This window comes from Xiphophorus couchianus, chromosome 21 (assembly GCF_001444195.1).
Source record: "Xiphophorus couchianus chromosome 21, X_couchianus-1.0, whole genome shotgun sequence".
Classification (NCBI taxonomy): Eukaryota; Metazoa; Chordata; class Actinopteri; order Cyprinodontiformes; family Poeciliidae; genus Xiphophorus; species Xiphophorus couchianus.
This window is the reverse complement of record NC_040248.1, coordinates 12,278,146-12,296,068: the sequence shown is the minus strand read 5'-3', so window position 1 is coordinate 12,296,068 and position 17,923 is coordinate 12,278,146. Positions and strand designations below refer to the sequence as shown.

Below are 17,923 nucleotides of genomic sequence, written 5' to 3'. Positions count from 1 at the left end.
ATGTAGCCAGGAGTTTTAAGTTTTATATTTCCTATCATTTAAGTCAGTGACTTGCAATTTCAGGAATAAAACAAACAAAACATGCAATCAGACAGCTTACCTCCTGATCAACATAGCTCTTATGATCTTTCCAGGCTTTAGAAGACTGGTAGATTTCTCTCTCACAGTGAATGCTGTCATTCATCAGGATGTAGCACCTACAAAATGTTCAAGAAAATGCATAAACTACCCTGAAAAAGCAGTCAATGTCAAACACCTCAGCAATAGGCTTACTTGTGAGTAACTTTCACAGAGTTTAGGTATCCCACTGCATTGGTATCGTCCGCCAGCATTTCCTCTGACCCGTCATCAGACCCCAAATTGTATTCTGGGTCCTCTGAGTTGTAGTGTCGCTTTGAGATGCCGCGGCGGCGGATGCCAGACTGGTCATCTGCTTGCAGGTCGACGTCGTATATCTGGCCCTCAAATTCCACAGACAGCGATCGAGCAGGCCGGGTGTGTACAAAACGAGGGCGATAACCTGAAAGCCGCCAAGAAATTGGAGTTACGCAGTTGTTTTCAGATCAGATCAGTTTTTTGAAGGGGCTTGTTCATTTTCTAGCCATCCATCAATGCATCCATATATCCATCTAGATCAAATAATATCAAAACAATATTTTGTGGCTATTAATTTTTCTCAAAAGCTTTGTCCTGTGATAGGTGTAAAACTCCTGTCACCCAACGTTCCCTGAGACGGGCAGAAAGATTGAGATACAGTCAATGAATTAACTGGAAGAATTTAAGCTCCAGGGAAAAGAATGATGATTCAAGACTATGTAAAAGAATAGAAGTAGTTTACGTAATTGATGAAAACAAATTGTTGATGGCAAATTTGATTGTTGGTTAATTGCTTGGAACCATCTCAGTGCTGGAAGCTGTTGGAACATTATTTACTTTATGCTCTTTACATGGAGAAAAGATCATTTTGACACCTTTATGCAAATATGGAGTAATCTATCTAGAAACATGAAACACCTAAACAAGTGAAACCTTAACTCAATACACTAAACATATACTCTTTAAAACAAAGTTTGTGATTTGTGAAATATTTTATTCTGTATGTGAAAACACTATATATTGTATGTATGTGAGCTTCAGTTTTTCATCAGCTTCTGTACTTTAATTTAAAGTATACTACATGCTAAGAACAGAAATTCTCCTTTTCTGTCGATAAGGAAAAACAGTTTCTAAAAATGTGTGATCCGTGTCTATAGTTGGAGGAACAATAATCCAGATTAGGCCTGACTCCTTCGATTTTTAGTTGGAGCTGGGCAAAGAAGAGATGAAAAGTATTTCTCAAATTCTGTTTAATAAGTCATTGTTTTACTATGAGAATGGAAATGATAATGTAGAGGCCTGCACACATAATGTCATAAAACACATACTGGGCAGAGATGGATTAAAATAATCAGTGACCAGTTGGAAAAATAATGATAGATTTATTTGGTCTGAAAATGTATTATTAGTTGTAGCCTTATTTTGGTCAAACACCACAAGAGGGCAGCATATTTCTGAAATTCAAAGTTCCTGCAAAATGCAAACCAGAACTGTTATTGGATGCTTGTTTCTTCCAAGCACTGACTCATTTTAGAGCATAAATAATCAGTTCAATAAAAAAAAAAAATCAAGTTCTGGAATTTACAGTGTAACAAAACAAGATATATCTCTAAACCAAAACAAGTCAATAAAGTACCTTAAGTAGATACACCTGGTTCTTTATTGATAATATAATGTCTTTTTGATTTATTTCCATTAGATAACAGGTATGTGGTACTCACGCTGTCCTCCTGAGGAGAACCGTCTTTGGGAACGCCGATCGGCTCTGGTTGGTTTGTACAAAGGGTCCTCACAGTCACACACTTTCTCTCTGTTGTCATAACTGCTGGGGGGTCTTAGGCTGCGAACCCTCTTCCTGGACCCTTCCTTAGAGCCACCTTTACACTTCTGGATCCTCCACTTCCCTGTGATCTCCTCCACACAGTGCCATTTCTGCCAACACCCAAAGCGGAAAGGGGCATTGAGAACAATTTGTATAGCTATTTTTGTTTAGCAATTTCAGATTTTTAAACAATTTGCAATGATTTTAGAGGTTCGTTTCCCCCGGCATTTCAAGTCTCACGTTTGTGGATGAGATTGGCATCCTAGTGCTGTAGCAAAAATAAACCAAAAAACCACCGCATGAGATGAATTAGGCTCATTTGGTGTCTGTAAAACAAAGAGGAAACCCCAATCACTCTCACACCAGCCGTGTCTGTGCGTCACCAACGCAATTATGTAAATAAACTCCCACACATTTGTCTACATCATCTGCACCTTTCTTAAAAGGCATTCCAGTAGGAAATAAAGCTTTGGAGACTGATTAGGCCCTGGATAAAACCGGACCCAGACGTCTGCATAGTGCAGCACAGAAGACCAGTGCTTAGTGTGGGAACAAGGGTACAAACAAAGACTTGTACGACAGATCGGGTTTCTTCTGGAGGAGCTTATGGGGCAGCAGTGGAGCGGTCATGTCAGAATCAGAAAAGATGCAAGGGAGAGGCATGCAATGTAGCCAGAGGATGAAAACAATCCGTCTTTCTTTATCTGCCCCTCTGAGTGCAGCCACTGTGAAGACTCAATGCAAGGTATGCATGTGTAGCAGGACAGCAGAAGATGATGGGAAACAAAGAAGGATGGGAGCAGTTAGAGACAGCCTGATTTGCCAGCAGACTTGCAGTTGGGAGTGTTGGGCTTCTAGTGGATGTTATTTTACAGCCATCTGGGTTTGCAATTTAAGATTTACTCCACAGGATGCTTCCCGGTTTTATTTTGTTTGGAATAGAAAGAATGATAATGCAACCTGAAGCACGAAGGGCAAAGAAGTGAAGTGACTCAAACCTGCCACGAACCCCCGACAATGCACGGAAAGATTAAAAAGGCTTTATTACATACAGCTGAAATGCTGCACCCACACACTCCTGAGTTCAGCCGAAGCTGCTCCGTCGCTGCCTTTATTAAGTGATTGCTACATACACACATTTATGTGGTCATAAAGTGGATCTGGATTGAATTAGTTAGACCCTCAGAAAGTCTGCCCGTCCTTTTAACACTACCTGAAATTTGTAACGATTTGTATTTCTCTGGCCTGTCTGCTCCAGGGCCACTTACTGTACCATCTGGCTGTTTGGTCTGCCAGAAAATTAATGGCCGCAAGATGAAAAGCAAGTACCCACAAATTAATGGACCGCAAAACAGAGCAAAAGAGACCAATTATAAAGCAAGTGATGCACTTGTAAATGCTGCTTCAAGAGTGGCCCACAGATATCCCCCACCAGGCAATATGAAGACCATCTAAAGTCCAAGAAAACATCTTTGCTGGACAACAGGGGAGTTTGGAATCTGTCAACTATTGCTTCCAGCAACTTCTAGATACATTACTGTCTTTGCTTTACCTGTCCTGGCTGCTCGCAAGGTGTCTGGAGTTCTGCCAGCTGGCATGTTTCTCTGACCTTCTTGTACTTTGGAAGACTGTTGGTCTGCTGAGTGCTCATAGAGTCATCCTTCTTCCTCAGGATCTTACTGCAGGAGAAAAAAAAAATAGTGAAGAGCACAGACCATGCAAACTATGTATGGTCTGTGCATAGTTTGCACAGGGTCTCTGCACATTTTTCATTTCAAAATTTCACCTTATGTTCAGGTTCAAATTACATCTTCCATCAGTTTCCAAATCTGGACATGCTGGTAAGAAAACAATTAGTTGTTTTGGGGATTCTTTTTTATCTGTGTGTTCCACAGATTGTGAAGCAATAATGAGGTTGCGTTGATTGGACAACGTGGAAAAGGACATTCCCTTTTTTGCTGGTATTTGGACCAACTCAGATCTGCTGTTTTTTAAATACCTATAACTGTGACTCGTTAAATCAACTCAGAATTACACTCCACTGAATACAGACATCTTGTTCTTTTGACACCTTCAGTCTATAAAAGCTAATTACCGGTTTCAATGCTGTGTTTGGCATTGAAAGCCCACCTAGTTTTAAAGCCATAGGGAACAAGTGTAAAACACTATTACATAAAAAATGTACAGCCATAAAAAAAATGGGGGAACAGCGTTTTGAATGACTATTTATGAAATGACTGAATTAAATGCCAATGACATTCATTTGTCCAAGTAAAAAAAAGTTTAGATGAAATATTTGAGTCAAAAACAAGTTAAAGTCACAATATGGCTAATCAAAGACAAAGTGAGTATTTTCCAGACTTTTCAAATATTAATAAAAGCATCAACTATGAGGCAACTGATTAAATTGAGGGGTTCAATATCCCACAAAAAGGCTTTTCATCTAAAGAGTCTTGTTTCTCTCCACTCAGTGATTTCATAGAGTTGGCTGGAGAATTGGTAATATGTTTTGTCTCTTTGTGCCTGACCGTCTAGACTTGGGGATTACATCTACCTAAATCCAGACTGTTTCACATCAGTTCAGCATAAAGTTTAGCCTCAATCCCAGATTTTTCTTATCCCCCACTTTCTGCCAAAGTGTTCTTAGCACTATGACAGAATGACAGCAATGACAACAACCCGTTTCCAAAAACACTACGACCAGTTTCTCATCCATCTCTCGCAACACCCAAGGGAAAGAATAGCCAACTTTCCCACACAAGCTTGGCTTTCGTCTCCTGACTTCAGTCTGGGATGATTAGAGAGCAAACAGTTGTTGATGTCACTCCCTGATGACTGCATTATGCAGATGATGAGATTTTTGAAAAACACCGTCAGCTCCAGCTGTCTGTGGTAGTACTGTAAGGTCATCTGAGGGTGTCGAATCACAGAGCATGTCACATGAGCACAGCCTCACAGAACACATCAGCTTCTGTGAGCGCACTGCTATCAAGTGAGGTTAATCTCAGCCTTTAGCTACAAGTGTTCCAGCAGACAGACTTTGCAAACAGTGGGGATTAATGGAACAGCTTAAAAAAAAAAAGAAAAAAAACCGCTAAAGGTCACTGCTGCATTGTACGCAGTCTCAATGTGTGTCAACACAACTGAAGATTTACCGATACGCTTGAGTAGATTATTGCAAATGCGGGCAAGACGTCATTTTACTGGAAGAGTAGAGCCCCAAAATAGCAATTTGAGGCAAAATATAATTTTTACGGACAAGCACAAGAAGGAAAATGCTCCAGAAGGTGTGCAGAATATTATAAATGAGATTTCAAAAGCTCTTCGTATAATCTGGCTTCAACTTGTTTATTCCACCAATTCTTTTAGCCACCCAAATCTTGCAAAGACTAGCTTGATGAGATTATCTTTGTCCCGTCAGTGCATCCATCAGATGAAACAAAAGATATTATATTCAGTCATTTCAGAAGAGATGCTAAATAAAGAACTAACAGAGCTTTGTGGCAGAGCTACTGCATACAAAGCCGTACAAAGTCATGTTTCAAATTTGTTGCAAGCAATGCAGGTCATGCCATGCACAGGTAAAGGAAGGTACTCTTGTCAGATGAGTCCAAATTTAAACTTCCTGGCCCACAGGCAAAACAGCATGTGTGATAGAAAACTACCTCTGGAAATCACCCAGAATATAGTATCCCCACGGTGAAAAATATAGTGGTGGCAGCATAATTCTCTATGAACTCTTTTGTTTTAAATGGAAAACTTGCTGGAGGCTGCAAAAGACTTTTGACTGGGCTAAAGGTTTACGTTTCAACAAGACAATCAGAACAACAATGGGAAAGTGCCTGGCCAAAAATGTCCACTTCCAGATGTACAAACCTGGTAGAGAAATCCCAAGAAAACGGTCGGCTGTAACTAGAGTAAAAGGTGAATCCACAAACCATTGACTCAGTGATGGACAGGGAAGGCAAAGAATGGATCATTTTCCTCTTACCACACAATTAAGTACTACTTTGTGTTGGTCAAAAAAATTATATTCTGTAGTTGTAACATGAGGAAAGGCAAAATAGTTCAAGGGTTATGTTAACTTTTGCAGAGCATGGTATTGTTCGTGAAAACAATTTAATGTCCTTTACTCATAAGTGTCAGCACCCTCTGCATGAACCGTCATGATTGACCAGAAATGGCTTCAGCCTGCAACTCGGGAAGGTAACAGCTTTGAGGAGACTGAAAAATCCAAACCGATTGCGGTCAGGAAATGGCTGAGAGATAAGTAGCAGAACGAGGCAGATGTATAGCATGAACAGGGAACATCCATTGAGCCCTTTTATTTAAACACGTTGTTAGTTTTATGTGACATACGATGTGCCTGTGGTGTGGACCCCAGCTTACCCTCGCTCCACCAGGAATGTATCTCTCCAGACTTTGGGTTTCCGGTTGGGCTTGAATCTGTGAAAACAAAACCGGACAAAGTTTATGGACTGCTTTTTGGAAACATTTTATCTGCGGCAGCCTTCAGACGAAGCTTGCCAAGATTATGGAAGCTGATCACAACAGTCTTTTGGGAGTTAACAGTCTTTTGCTCTTCAGTTTTTCTGAGTCTCTGGAAGCATTTTAGTGCATTTATGTCAACAATAGATGCTTTGTAGCAGACAGATATTTTGCACTCTCACTGTGCGCTGTTAGTACAGTGGTTTTTGTGGAGAAACACATGATTGAGCTTGCAAACAAATTCTGAAGAAACCTTAATAAAGTGGGACCACAGCGACTTGCAGCCAAAATCCCACAGCCTAAAAGGAAAAAAAAATCCTCCAAATTACTGGCTGTGTGCTTAGCTGGAGTTAATGTAATCACTCGTGTTGTGGAAATTTACATTTTGTTGGTAATGACCAATGAAGAGCATAGCTGCATGGATCACGCAAACTGTACAGTTATTGTTCAAAACGCCTATAAAGGCATGATATTAACTATACAGACCTGTTGCCAGTCCGCTCCTGTTCCAGCAACTTAAGGATGGACTTTCCATCCATATCTGGGGGGGTGTCGAGTCCGGCAATGTGAAGAATTGTGGGAGCTAGGTCGACGTTCAGCACCAAATGGGGGTTTCTGAAGAAGCGCATGCACACAGAGGTCCCAATATTAAAGGAACAATTTCTGAACCAAAGATAGAACAAAATAGAAATAATGTGGGCCGATCAGTACTCACACTGCCCCTGGATCCACATTTGGTCCCCTCAAGAAGAACGGCACCCGGATATCAAAATCATACGGCATTGACTTTCCCTTGACTAACCCAAACTGACCAATGTGGTAGCCGTGGTCTGCTGTATAGATGATATAGGTGTTGTCTAGCTCGCCAGTTTCCTCCAGCATGTCATAAACCTGCAAGTACAGCACAGTAAGAGAAAGCACTGTTCACTTTGCTAAACATTTTAAGAATTACACTCACCTTCTGCACAGACTCATCCACAGATAGAAGGGTCTGCAGCCTTTTCCGATGCAGGAAGTTGGTGAACTCCATGTGGATTGGCTTCATGGGGCCCGTGTACTGCATGATCCAATGCTTGTCCATGTTTGGGGCGTAGTTATAGCTTGGGGTACTTCAAGGACACACAGAAGAAGAACATGGTTAAAAAAAAAAAAAAATTCTATATAAAATTCCCAACTATTATCTTGCATTCAAATATGAATAACTGTCTGAGCAACTTGCAACTTGCAAGAGGACATTTAGCAAAGCCAAAAAACACCTGTCTGCTACTTTTTACAAACTCCTGTTCAGCAACAGGTGCCACAGTCGTACACTGTGTTTGACATGCATCGGTTGCCACGCTGTTTGTTGACAGAAATGTCTTCGCACTTCTGCAGCCAGCGCCTTCGCTGTTTTTCCACACCCCTCTCCGAACATCTCTCCTCTCTCACAGAGACGAGAGTCTCCTTGCTTGACTGCGCTTTTGGCACAGATGGGTCATTTGAGGGCTGGCACATGCTTATGAAAATAATAGGCCCCAAAGTCAAGTTTGCAACAAGTTCTGGAGCAAGAACTCAATAAGTCACGGTCGTTTGAAGGGGCAGTGCGTAACGGGATGGGATAAACAGAGGAGGGAGAATAACTCATATTTATTACAGAAAAGCTGCAAATCTGTTTGTGGGGCATGCAGGCAGTTGCATAAAAATCTCTAGAAAACAATCAGGAGTGTTGAATTAACTCCTCCTGTCAAAGTGTAATTTGCTCTCTGAAATAGTTCTGAATATCAAAACTCTGATAATAAAGCTCTGCTATGAGAGCCCCTATGCTTTCACTGACTGAGCTGCCTTCTGTCCTCTTCTCCTTAGGCCTGCTTTGTAAGAAGGGTGAACTCTTCACCCACTTAGCAGGCAGTATAATAAGCCCCACAAAGAGGCTTGTCTCTGGGCAATCGGCCACCAAGGTATAGGGCCCTGAGCACCAGGGAACAGGAATGCAGAGGTCAGTGGGATGAAGTTGGCCTGTAGGAGAGGTCACACCTGCCACCAAAGAACATATGTACAGCGGCTTGCAAAAGTATTCATACCCTTTTAGATTTTTCACGTTTTGATATGTTACAATCAAATATTTGCAGAGGTTTTATTAGGAGTTTAGGTGACACAAACTACCACATAACTTTGTAATGGAAAGGAAATGACATTCAAATTTTCTTTAAAATATTAATCGGGGAAGTGCAACATGACTTTGCATTCAGTTCCCTTTACCATTGTATCGCTACATAAAATCATGCCCCAACAAATGACCTTCAGATGTCATATCACTGTGAACACACCATGACCAAAGTGAAACATGGTGTTGGCACTATTATGCTGCGGAGATGGCGTTCTTCAACAGCTGGTCGGATCTGGTAGGAAGATGAATGGAGGCCTCAGAAGGCTTGTGAAAGTGGTCCAAGTTACCCTTCTGGCAGGAAATCCCTGGCAGAACTACAATGGAATATTTCATATTTAAGCATTGACATGTCTTAGAATAGTCTAGTCAAAGTCGAGATTCAAAAACCAAGTGAGAATCTATGGCAAGATTTGAAAATTAATGGTTACATATAATTTCATTCTAAATCTGAGTGAGATTGATCTATTTTTCAAAAAGAAGGAAAGGAAAAAGCATCTGCTTTTAAGAGTTGGTTATACAAAGAGAACATTTTGAAACCAATATATTATTTGTCAATCAAGCAAATGATATAATTTGTCAATAACATAAAAAATCCCAGTAAAATCCACTGAGGTCACAATGCAACAGAATTTGATAAAGTGGTATAAATACTTTTGTAAGGCCCTATAGGTTTATTTGTGTTTTAAAACAAACTCAAACACACATAAAGGTTGGTGGCTTCTTAGTGAGGCAATTTGTTCATATGCGATTAGAATTACTGTCCCTCCCTCCCTGCTATCACAAGACATGCAATTCAGCAACCGCATTACATGTCTGGTACTTAAATGGGTCTCAACTTGGCTACATCTAAAGAGCTAGGTGAAAACACCTTAAGTGAGGAATGTTAATAACATTAACACAGAACCCTCCACTGCTATTGCAGCTGTCAGAAGTACAGACGCTTGTTTGATTTACAAGGCAGCTCCTCCTTCACTGCCACGCAGTCTGTTCCCAACCCTGCGAGAAAACATGTTGGCTGCATCATCCTTGTGCTGCAAACATTCAATATTTCTGCATTGATAGCGGGCATGCTGCCTTACAGGCAAACCGAACTGGAACAGTGTCAAAAATTTGTCTTTTTGTTCAAGAGAATTTCCAAGAGTGGAAAAAATGATTTGCCTCATTTGATGAAAACAAAAAAAAAATAGATAAATGAACAAACAAACACCCACCCATGCAAACCACCTGTGGTCTCCATAGTAACCTCACCGCATACACAACACCTAAACACAATCACTGGGGCAACCCTTCCAGTCACCCATGGCCCCCGAGCTCCACCCCCGTCGCACTGAGGCAGCAGCTAAAAATAAATTAATATTGTCACAAAGGGTGTTCCAAAGCACACAATGCATTCCTCGCATCCCAGGAGCCACGGGGAGAAACGACTGATTGATATGGACAAGGTCAGGAAGTTCTTTAGGGATAAAAGTGAACAGGAAGCCGGGGGGGGTAGACAATGAGATAACAGAGGATGGAAATATGGAGGGAGAGGTAAATAGAGCAACGGAAAGCGATATAGCGATGGCGAGACAAGCAAATGTGAGTAATGTGGGAAGACAGAAAGTGAGAGTAAGTCACACAGAGCACAAAGGACAGGAAATGGTAGTATTCTGTTGGAAATTCAGAGGGCCCACCATGAGAAAGTAGGCCACAGGGCCACTGGGACAGAATTCATTGCCTAGTCTAAAGGGATGAGCTGCTCGCTTGGTATAAGCATGGCGTTATGATAAATTGTGATATGATCCGCTCCGATGGTATGCACCCCCGGTGTTCTCAAACAATAAATCATTTTGAGCTCATGCCTTCCCCATCTTCACTTGTTGGAGCTTCAAAGAAACCTGTCATCCCTGGTAGATTGAGAACCTGCGTACTGTCATCATGCTTGACACACCTCATTTTATAAAAAAAAAAACCCATTAAGTGTTAGAGAAAATGCTGAGATCCAATTAGCGAAGCATGTTGGGTCAAACCTCATGGAATCCCATTTATGTCTGAGGAAACATTGCTAGAAAATTCTTACCACCCACATAATGATAGCTTTTTTTATCTGTTTTTTTTTTCTTGGAAAAAAAAAAAACATCTAAATGCATAAGATTAAAAAAATTGCAGCATTGTTCATACCACAGCAATGGCACTGGCATAAATACCACTATAAATAAAAAGAAAACACTGTGACCATGGCAAGCCATTCCAATGACAGCAGTTTGAGTGTCCTGTTCAGACCTCAGTAACAAAACAACCACACTGGTGGGAAATGCTGGTTTTGAGAAATAGGGTGCCATGAGTAAACTGCTGACCAGAATAAGGAGAAGGTACCAGACTGTTGTGATTGTATACAGTCCACCCATAGACTACTGAGACCCCAGATTGCTGAATGGATAATTTATTAAACTGTCAAAATTATTATTTTTTTCCCCTTCAAACTATAATCCCAAAATCTAATAAAGGACACTAAACAAGTATCAGCAGTAGAATTTACAGAGAGGATTTGGCAAGTTTGTATGGACTCAAGTCATATATTCAACTCTGCTGCTCAAACCGCAAATGCCTTTTCAAAACCCATGCGGCATAATTTAAAGGGATATTTATATTCAACTGCATTAAAAAAATCATTACAACAAGGAAATAATCAACCACACACAAATGTTCTTACTTTTTGTGCCAACTATATATAGGTTTATTTTTCAAATTTCATCAATTGTCTCATATTTTTATGCAGAGTTTATTCTCCTTTTATGACTTCTTTGTGAGATCAGGGATGCATAATTTTAACACAGAAATAGCATCATGTAGTATGTATGGAGATGACGTTATTTATCCTCTCTTCAAATTTTTTTTTTTTTTTTTTTTAAGATGACAGTTTTTATTTTATGACCTTAAATGGAGCTGTGACACAGTTAAGCCTTTGGGAACTCTGTGATAATCCGTCTTTTGGTTTCAGCTGTGATGTTAGAATTAGTTTTAAGTGTTGGGGGATCAAATTGAAGAAATATTGAATTGTGAAAAGGACAGAGTAGTTGAGCCTGAAGGCAGATACCTTTTAAAAATCCCTTCGAAACAGTTAAATTCCTGTGTATTCCAGATACTGTTAATTATTTTCTTTTGTGTCATTAACTTTTTCTGCTTATGTTGAAAGTTTAAGAGCAACATGGTCAGGAGAAAGTGTGACAGACATAGCAAAACAAAAATGGTAAAAATGATTAACCAATGTTGTGACTTCATGCGGACAAAACAATAGTGTGTATATAGGTCATGGAGTCATTTCTCAAAATTTCCATTTGCAAAGTCCTTTGTTGAAAACAGTATTCTTAAAAAAAGAAACCTCCACTTTGGAAAGTTGTTTTTTTTTTTTTTTGCCAGCAGACAAAAGGTGCCAAGGCATTAGATTGTACTGCAGATTGTCTGTTTGTGTGGGCAAGGGCTTAAAGAGCTTGAATTTATCAGAGGGTGTACAAATAACATCCGAGGTCGCCTTGGAGATTTTATACTTTGACAAAAGCAGCAGTTTCTTTATACCCTGTGTATAATGGGTATGAAGAAACTGGGGGCAATGAGAGCGAGTTGTTTTGTGTAGGCAGCACTGTTCTGAAGAAGAAGTTGAACCTGAAAATTGGCAATAAAGCAAACACAGCTATCTGACAAAAAGAAGTGTGGTTTATTGTGAACTTAAGTACCGAACAAGAAAATGCAACAACAAATACTGTAGGTGGCAAATCATTGCATAGTGAAATGATAAGCGGTGTTCCTCAAAGCCATTCTGTTGTAACTAGTTAGGGAACAGTTTATTTGAGTCAGTCTTACTTACATATGCTGTGAAGCATTGGGGAAGTGCTCAGCGTACTGTGGGGCCGAGTCTTCTGGTCCATGAGGGGCGGCGTGGCTGATGACCATCATCACAGGACGGTGAGGGTATATCTTCTTGGACATTCGGAAGAAGCTGATGCTGTCATTGGTGATCAGATCTGTGAAATAATCCTTCAAAAAGAGGAGCAAAATGAGTAAAATTCCTAGGCTAGAAAAGCATCATTTAGAAAACAAATGGGGGATTGAAGGAAAAATCCTAAACAGCACGAGCTTTTATAAATCTCATTTGCAGTCCAATCACTATGACATGTTGCTTTTCCTGGTCCAGTCATTTTCAAATAAATTAAGAGGAGCCAGTAGGGATATGAAGTGGGGCCATTGAGTACAGTACAGCACCAATCTGTCGAGTCAACAGCTGGCAGCTTGCCTGTGTGTGTGTAAATGAGTGAGTGTGTGAGCTGGAGTCTGTGCAAGCATGTGTACACTATATATTGGCTGCTGCCTCATCAGTGAATCTCTGCACTATCAAATGTGACACCACTTGATGGTGAGCAAAGCTTGGTGCTTTCAAATGGTATGCTGTTATGACAGCTCCCACCCTCTACTCCACTCTGGACTTTTCATTCTGTTTCTGCCACTTGGGTTGTTTCTGGCCTGCCCAGTGTACATCTTCCTGCTTCTAAATGATTACCTTTGATAATCATTGGAGCACAAAACCTGAGACAGAAATCTAAAATAAATAACCCCTAATCAGGGTTTCAGTATATTTTTCATGTCAAAATGTAATACTTTTGCAAATACAATGAATTATGGGAAATATTACTACAGCAGTCAAACTTTTTATATGGTCTCTGCAAAAACTACAAGCAAGGACGAATGGATGGACAGATAGAGTTTCTGTTATTTTCAAGACTGCATAGGAAAATCTGCCTATTCCAATGAGATGTGCTTAACGTGACAAATCATTTCCTTCCCGAAATTGTGATTTTTTTCAGAAATTGGTAATTGTAAAGATGGAGCCCAGCTAAAAGAGTGAAACTAACTGAAGAGCTCACGCCCTCTTCACAATGTGAAATGTGAAATTGTCACAGCAAGCATGTCAAAGCCGTGCCATTTTACTAAAACCTTTATTCCAGTCAGGGTGGCATCCAGTCTTATTTTTACCTTCACTGTCAGCAACACCCTCAGCTAAAATACAAATAGGATTAGCACAGTTTCCAATAGCCAACTAACAGTCCTATCTGTAGTCTTGTCATGCTGCTGCTGCTGCTGTTGTTGCCCGACACCAAACAAATGGAAGGGACTCCACGGCTAAGAACAAACACTAAGGGAGATTTCCCAGAAATGTCAAAAGTGGATTTGGCTGATTCATCTTTTCTTTAATATTACCCTTTTTTTAATAGTCAGTCCAGTTTTAAAAACTTGGCAGGTACACATGGCCGTAGAGGATGAGGATTACGTGCACATGGCAAAAGTACTGCCATGCTCGGCAGCGCTGCCAGCAACTAAAATCTGAGCCCCTGGTGCTAAAGGGCTCTGGCAGGTCAACAGGAAGTGAAAGTGTCATGGGGAATGCCTGGCCAAGAGCTATAAAAAAGTCACACGGGTGGTGATTATCCCTCTTCACATTTGGAGCTGGCAGTCAAATAGTAAGAATTTGTTAGCGCTACTCCTTTGTCAGAAAAGACGATCGATATAGGACGGCGTTACTGCATTGGGTTCGGAGCAAGACTTGTGCAAGCTTTCATGACATCAGTGTGCCACATCTGGATTGGAAGACTTCCCCATTTTTATGGCTGTTGTTCTAGTGTCATGGAATCTGAATAAAAGAAGTCCACAGGCAACATGGACAAAGAAAACATTCCCACCAGAACAGCTTCAACTTGAATGAACTCTTTTTCCTACAGACAGAAACTCAGATGGGGTCTAACTGATTTAAACTGCTCAGGATGAACACGCAGCAAGTCACACTGCAGCCAAGACATCCTCTGCGGACTCCCTCAGTGCTCTGAAAAGAGCAGCGTTGCCAGGTGGTGGGTGTGAGCAGTAAATTGCAAATATGAAGTCTATTTGGTTCTAAACCACAATTTGATCACCATGTAAATGTCATGTAAACACATCGGTCTCTGCCTTACACCTCAATCCAAAGTTGGCAGAGGAACGGAAGCTCAAACACTTACTTGCTCATCTTTTTTTTGTTTATCCATAACTGTACAACCCGAGGAGATACTGGCATGGCTCTGTGAAAACAAACTGAAAGCTCCTAAAACATTTGAGGGATGGGGGGATTATTGCAGGAGGCTGTTTGCAGTGCAACCACAGTTCATCTTGTGAACCAGACACTGCAAGTTGAAATTTTACTGTGGTATTTTCCTGCAAAGTCATTTTGCAAAACACAGCATGACATAGGAAAAACAGAAAAAGAGGCAGACAAAATAGATGAAACAACCACTAACCAAAGAGGTGTTTATTGCAGGCAACTTTGTCTTCCCATAAAGCTGCATCTATTTTACACCGTCTAGCTGTTAAGGGTAGGTGCATCTAAAGGCATACCACAAAAAGAGGAGACACCACCTCATCCCAGCTCATTCCCTATAATTCACAATACAGAATTCCCTTCAGTCTGAAAAATGACACAATATTAGGTGGGGGGCTTCTCTGTGTTTATAAGAGATTCCAACCTAACATTTGTCAAGCAAAGCCTTTATTTTAAGTCATAAAGTGAAAAGAAATTGGTGTGAGATAATGAGAACAAATACCTTGGCATAGTCAGCGCCATGTTTCTCCTTGAATCCGTTCCGACAGACAGTGTAATTATAGAAGCGGGAATTTTTGATCAATCCGACCCATTCACGCCACCCAGGCGGAATGTAGCTGCCGTTGTACTCGTTGAGGTATTTGCCGAAAAAGGCTGCAGACATGGGGAGCACAGAGAAGAGAGTTGCTTTAAATACAGTGTTTAACGATGAGTGCATGTTTTCAGTTTCTTTGTAGTTCTTTATGGGTTTTCTGTGTCTCCATCTGTGTGGATGCCTGACACGAGGTTCGTCTCTTTTCCTCTCGAAACCTTAATGTGTTCTGATCCGATCCAAAGTATCAAATCCCATTCAAGGTCTTTTCGAATAATTGGATTCAAAGACCAAACCTAGCTTGTACTGTTATTTTATGTCATCCGCGGCCTATGTCATGCTGCAGAAATTTACTCTGTCAGTATTAAAAAAATAAATGAAAAAAAAGTAAAATAAAAAAATAAAATCAGACTACTCAACTTGGCTACTATAGTCTGGGAGATTAGAATGGTAAGTGCACTAACCTGTCCTGTAACCTGTGTTATTGAGGTAGACCGCAAAGGAGCGTGGCTCATGCTGGGCTTGCCAAGACGGGGAGGAACAGTTCTCATTGTTGGTGTAGGTGTTGTGGTTGTGGACGTACTTTCCCGTCAGCATGGATGACCGTGACGGGCAGCACATCGGTGTGGTGACAAAGGCATTGATAAAACTTGTGCCACCGTCTTCCATTATCTTTCTGGTTTTATTCATCACCTGCAGAGATCCTTAGAGGAAAAGGCAAGGTTACTTTTATTTCTCATTTATTTATACTTGGAGTTCAATTTACTTTTTATAGATACTGTATAATCCTCTAAAAGTATTCTTTGTGGCTGGACATGAAAAGGGCTGTTCATGCCCCTTCAAGTCAGGAGCATAAAAATGATATTTATATTTTTAATCAATTGTACTTATTTTGTTGAAATCAGATTTTACTTTGAGATTAAATGGGACTCTTTTGTAAATTGGTCAAAGAAGCAAAACTCTTTGATTTGTCAGAGCAATAAAAAGGCTCAATCATTCAAAAGGATGAATATTTTTTTATATTTTATAGGTACTGTGTAGGTAATCCTTTCTGGCTCAGTTTTCTCAGACTAAACCTAATTGAAATGCAGCAGCTGAAAAACCAGATGGTCATTCCCTACTGGTTTATGGTCTGTGTTTAATATTTAATGTAAAGAAGGAGACCATATAAATCTGAAGGCAAATAGCCAGAAAAACAAAGAAAGCAATTAAGATCAAATACAGTGATGCATTTTGTATATTAGCAAATAAATGTGGAGGGGTAAGCTTGCCAGTATTTCTTACCCAACTCAACATCCTGGTCATCGGTCATGATGAGGATGATGTTGGGCCGGATATTTCGGCGGTCCCGCTGGATGCGACCCCTAAGCCCCTGAGCCCTGGTGGTGGTAAAGGCTTGGCTGCCTGGAGTCCAGTCCACAGACAGCAGGACCAGCCAGGAGAGCCAGTGAATTAGCATGGCGTCCAAGAGAACCAGACAGCTAGAGAACTTGATGGGATGATCACTGGAGAGATGGGAGGGAGGAGAGGATGGGTGAGGGCGTTTGCCTACACCTTGGTAGATGTTAAGGGCCTAGTTGACTGAGAGAAGACAGAACGAAAAACATTTTAAAAAAAGGGTGACATAACATGATTAATTTTAAAGTAATTTAAAAAAGGTGGACAGTGTTAAACACTTTTACAAGTCAACTCTATGTAATAGATAAGCCATAAACAAAGAAACAATGACCAATTCCTTGATAATAGCTCTTTAAGGTCTAAAAAATACTTAAACATTTCAAGTAACCACATCAACAAATTGACCTCAGTTACATTTTGGGGGTGAAGTTCCAGGCAAACAAGACCCACCAAGGACTGAGTACAACTTCTCTTTTTCTAAAAAAGAAAAATTCTGGAACGTTTTCTTCCTCTTTAGGCAACCTCACACATGGAAACTCTTTATCCCAACTGCAGAGCTGTTGTTCAGCTAAATGTGCCGAAACTATGCAATTGGCTGCCCAAACTCAAACACCCACAACTGCTCTTCAATTGGAGCCAATCAGAGCCCACTTTCCACCTGTCACTCAACAGTCAGCCTCACCTCCCAACTCTCCAACCACCGCCACTTCTACCACCACCACCTATCCTGGTGAGTCATGCATGACAGACTTCTGGATGGGGGAGGGAGTTTTGGTGCAGGAGGCGGAGTAAATGGTTCCACCACATTAACTCCAGTGGCTTTGTTGCTAATCACAGATGACCACTCAGTCATCAAAACATGCTGGTGCTTGGTTCTCAAAAAAAACAACTCATGTTTGACCAATAACAATTATGTGTAGCTAAGATTATCAGGACGGTAATCTTATATTTCAATCAAAAATTTAAATAAATGTATAAAAATGTAAATTAATGCTTAATTAGAAAAATGTATTGTAAATATAGACACATTAAGATTATGCCAATTAGCAGGTAGCTTTCAGTGGCAGTAATACATCTGAGAGCTGTATAGCTTGTGGCTGTGAAATGAACCATTGTCCTATGATAATGAGTACTCCATTAATGCTGATGAAAAATGCCTTATGGATAGCAGTCCTGCTGAGTGGCGCCATGCTGCTTCCCATTTTGAGTTAACAGACTGGAAACAAATGGAAGGTCTGCGACACCTGGGTCTGCCCAGGGAGCCTCCGTCCTTACCTTTAT

At 40.6% G+C, this 17,923-nt stretch overlaps 1 protein-coding gene across 5 annotated transcripts in view; it reads right to left on the bottom strand.

Annotated features, from left to right (window-relative positions):
* The window catches only part of sulf1 (sulfatase 1), an 83,990-nt gene that overhangs the window by 9,976 nt on the left and 56,091 nt on the right, over positions 1-17,923 (bottom strand). For 4 of the 5 annotated variants that reach the window (XM_028004786.1, XM_028004785.1, XM_028004788.1 and 1 more), the window contains 12 exons: positions 16,529-16,749; positions 15,709-15,948; positions 15,155-15,306; positions 12,397-12,566; positions 7,365-7,515; positions 7,122-7,297; positions 6,893-7,021; positions 6,308-6,364; positions 3,471-3,597; positions 1,818-2,028; positions 274-520; positions 101-197 (listed from right to left, as the gene is read on the bottom strand). In XM_028004786.1, coding sequence (XP_027860587.1) covers positions 101-197; positions 274-520; positions 1,818-2,028; positions 3,471-3,597; positions 6,308-6,364; positions 6,893-7,021; positions 7,122-7,297; positions 7,365-7,515; positions 12,397-12,566; positions 15,155-15,306; positions 15,709-15,948; positions 16,529-16,703 — 1,932 coding nt within the window. In that variant the 5' untranslated portion in view covers positions 16,704-16,749. Of the gene's footprint in view, positions 1-100; positions 198-273; positions 521-1,817; positions 2,029-3,470; positions 3,598-6,307; positions 6,365-6,892; positions 7,022-7,121; positions 7,298-7,364; positions 7,516-12,396; positions 12,567-15,154; positions 15,307-15,708; positions 15,949-16,528; positions 16,826-17,923 lie in introns of all 5 variants that reach the window. The other variant, XM_028004787.1, reaches the window with a different exon arrangement.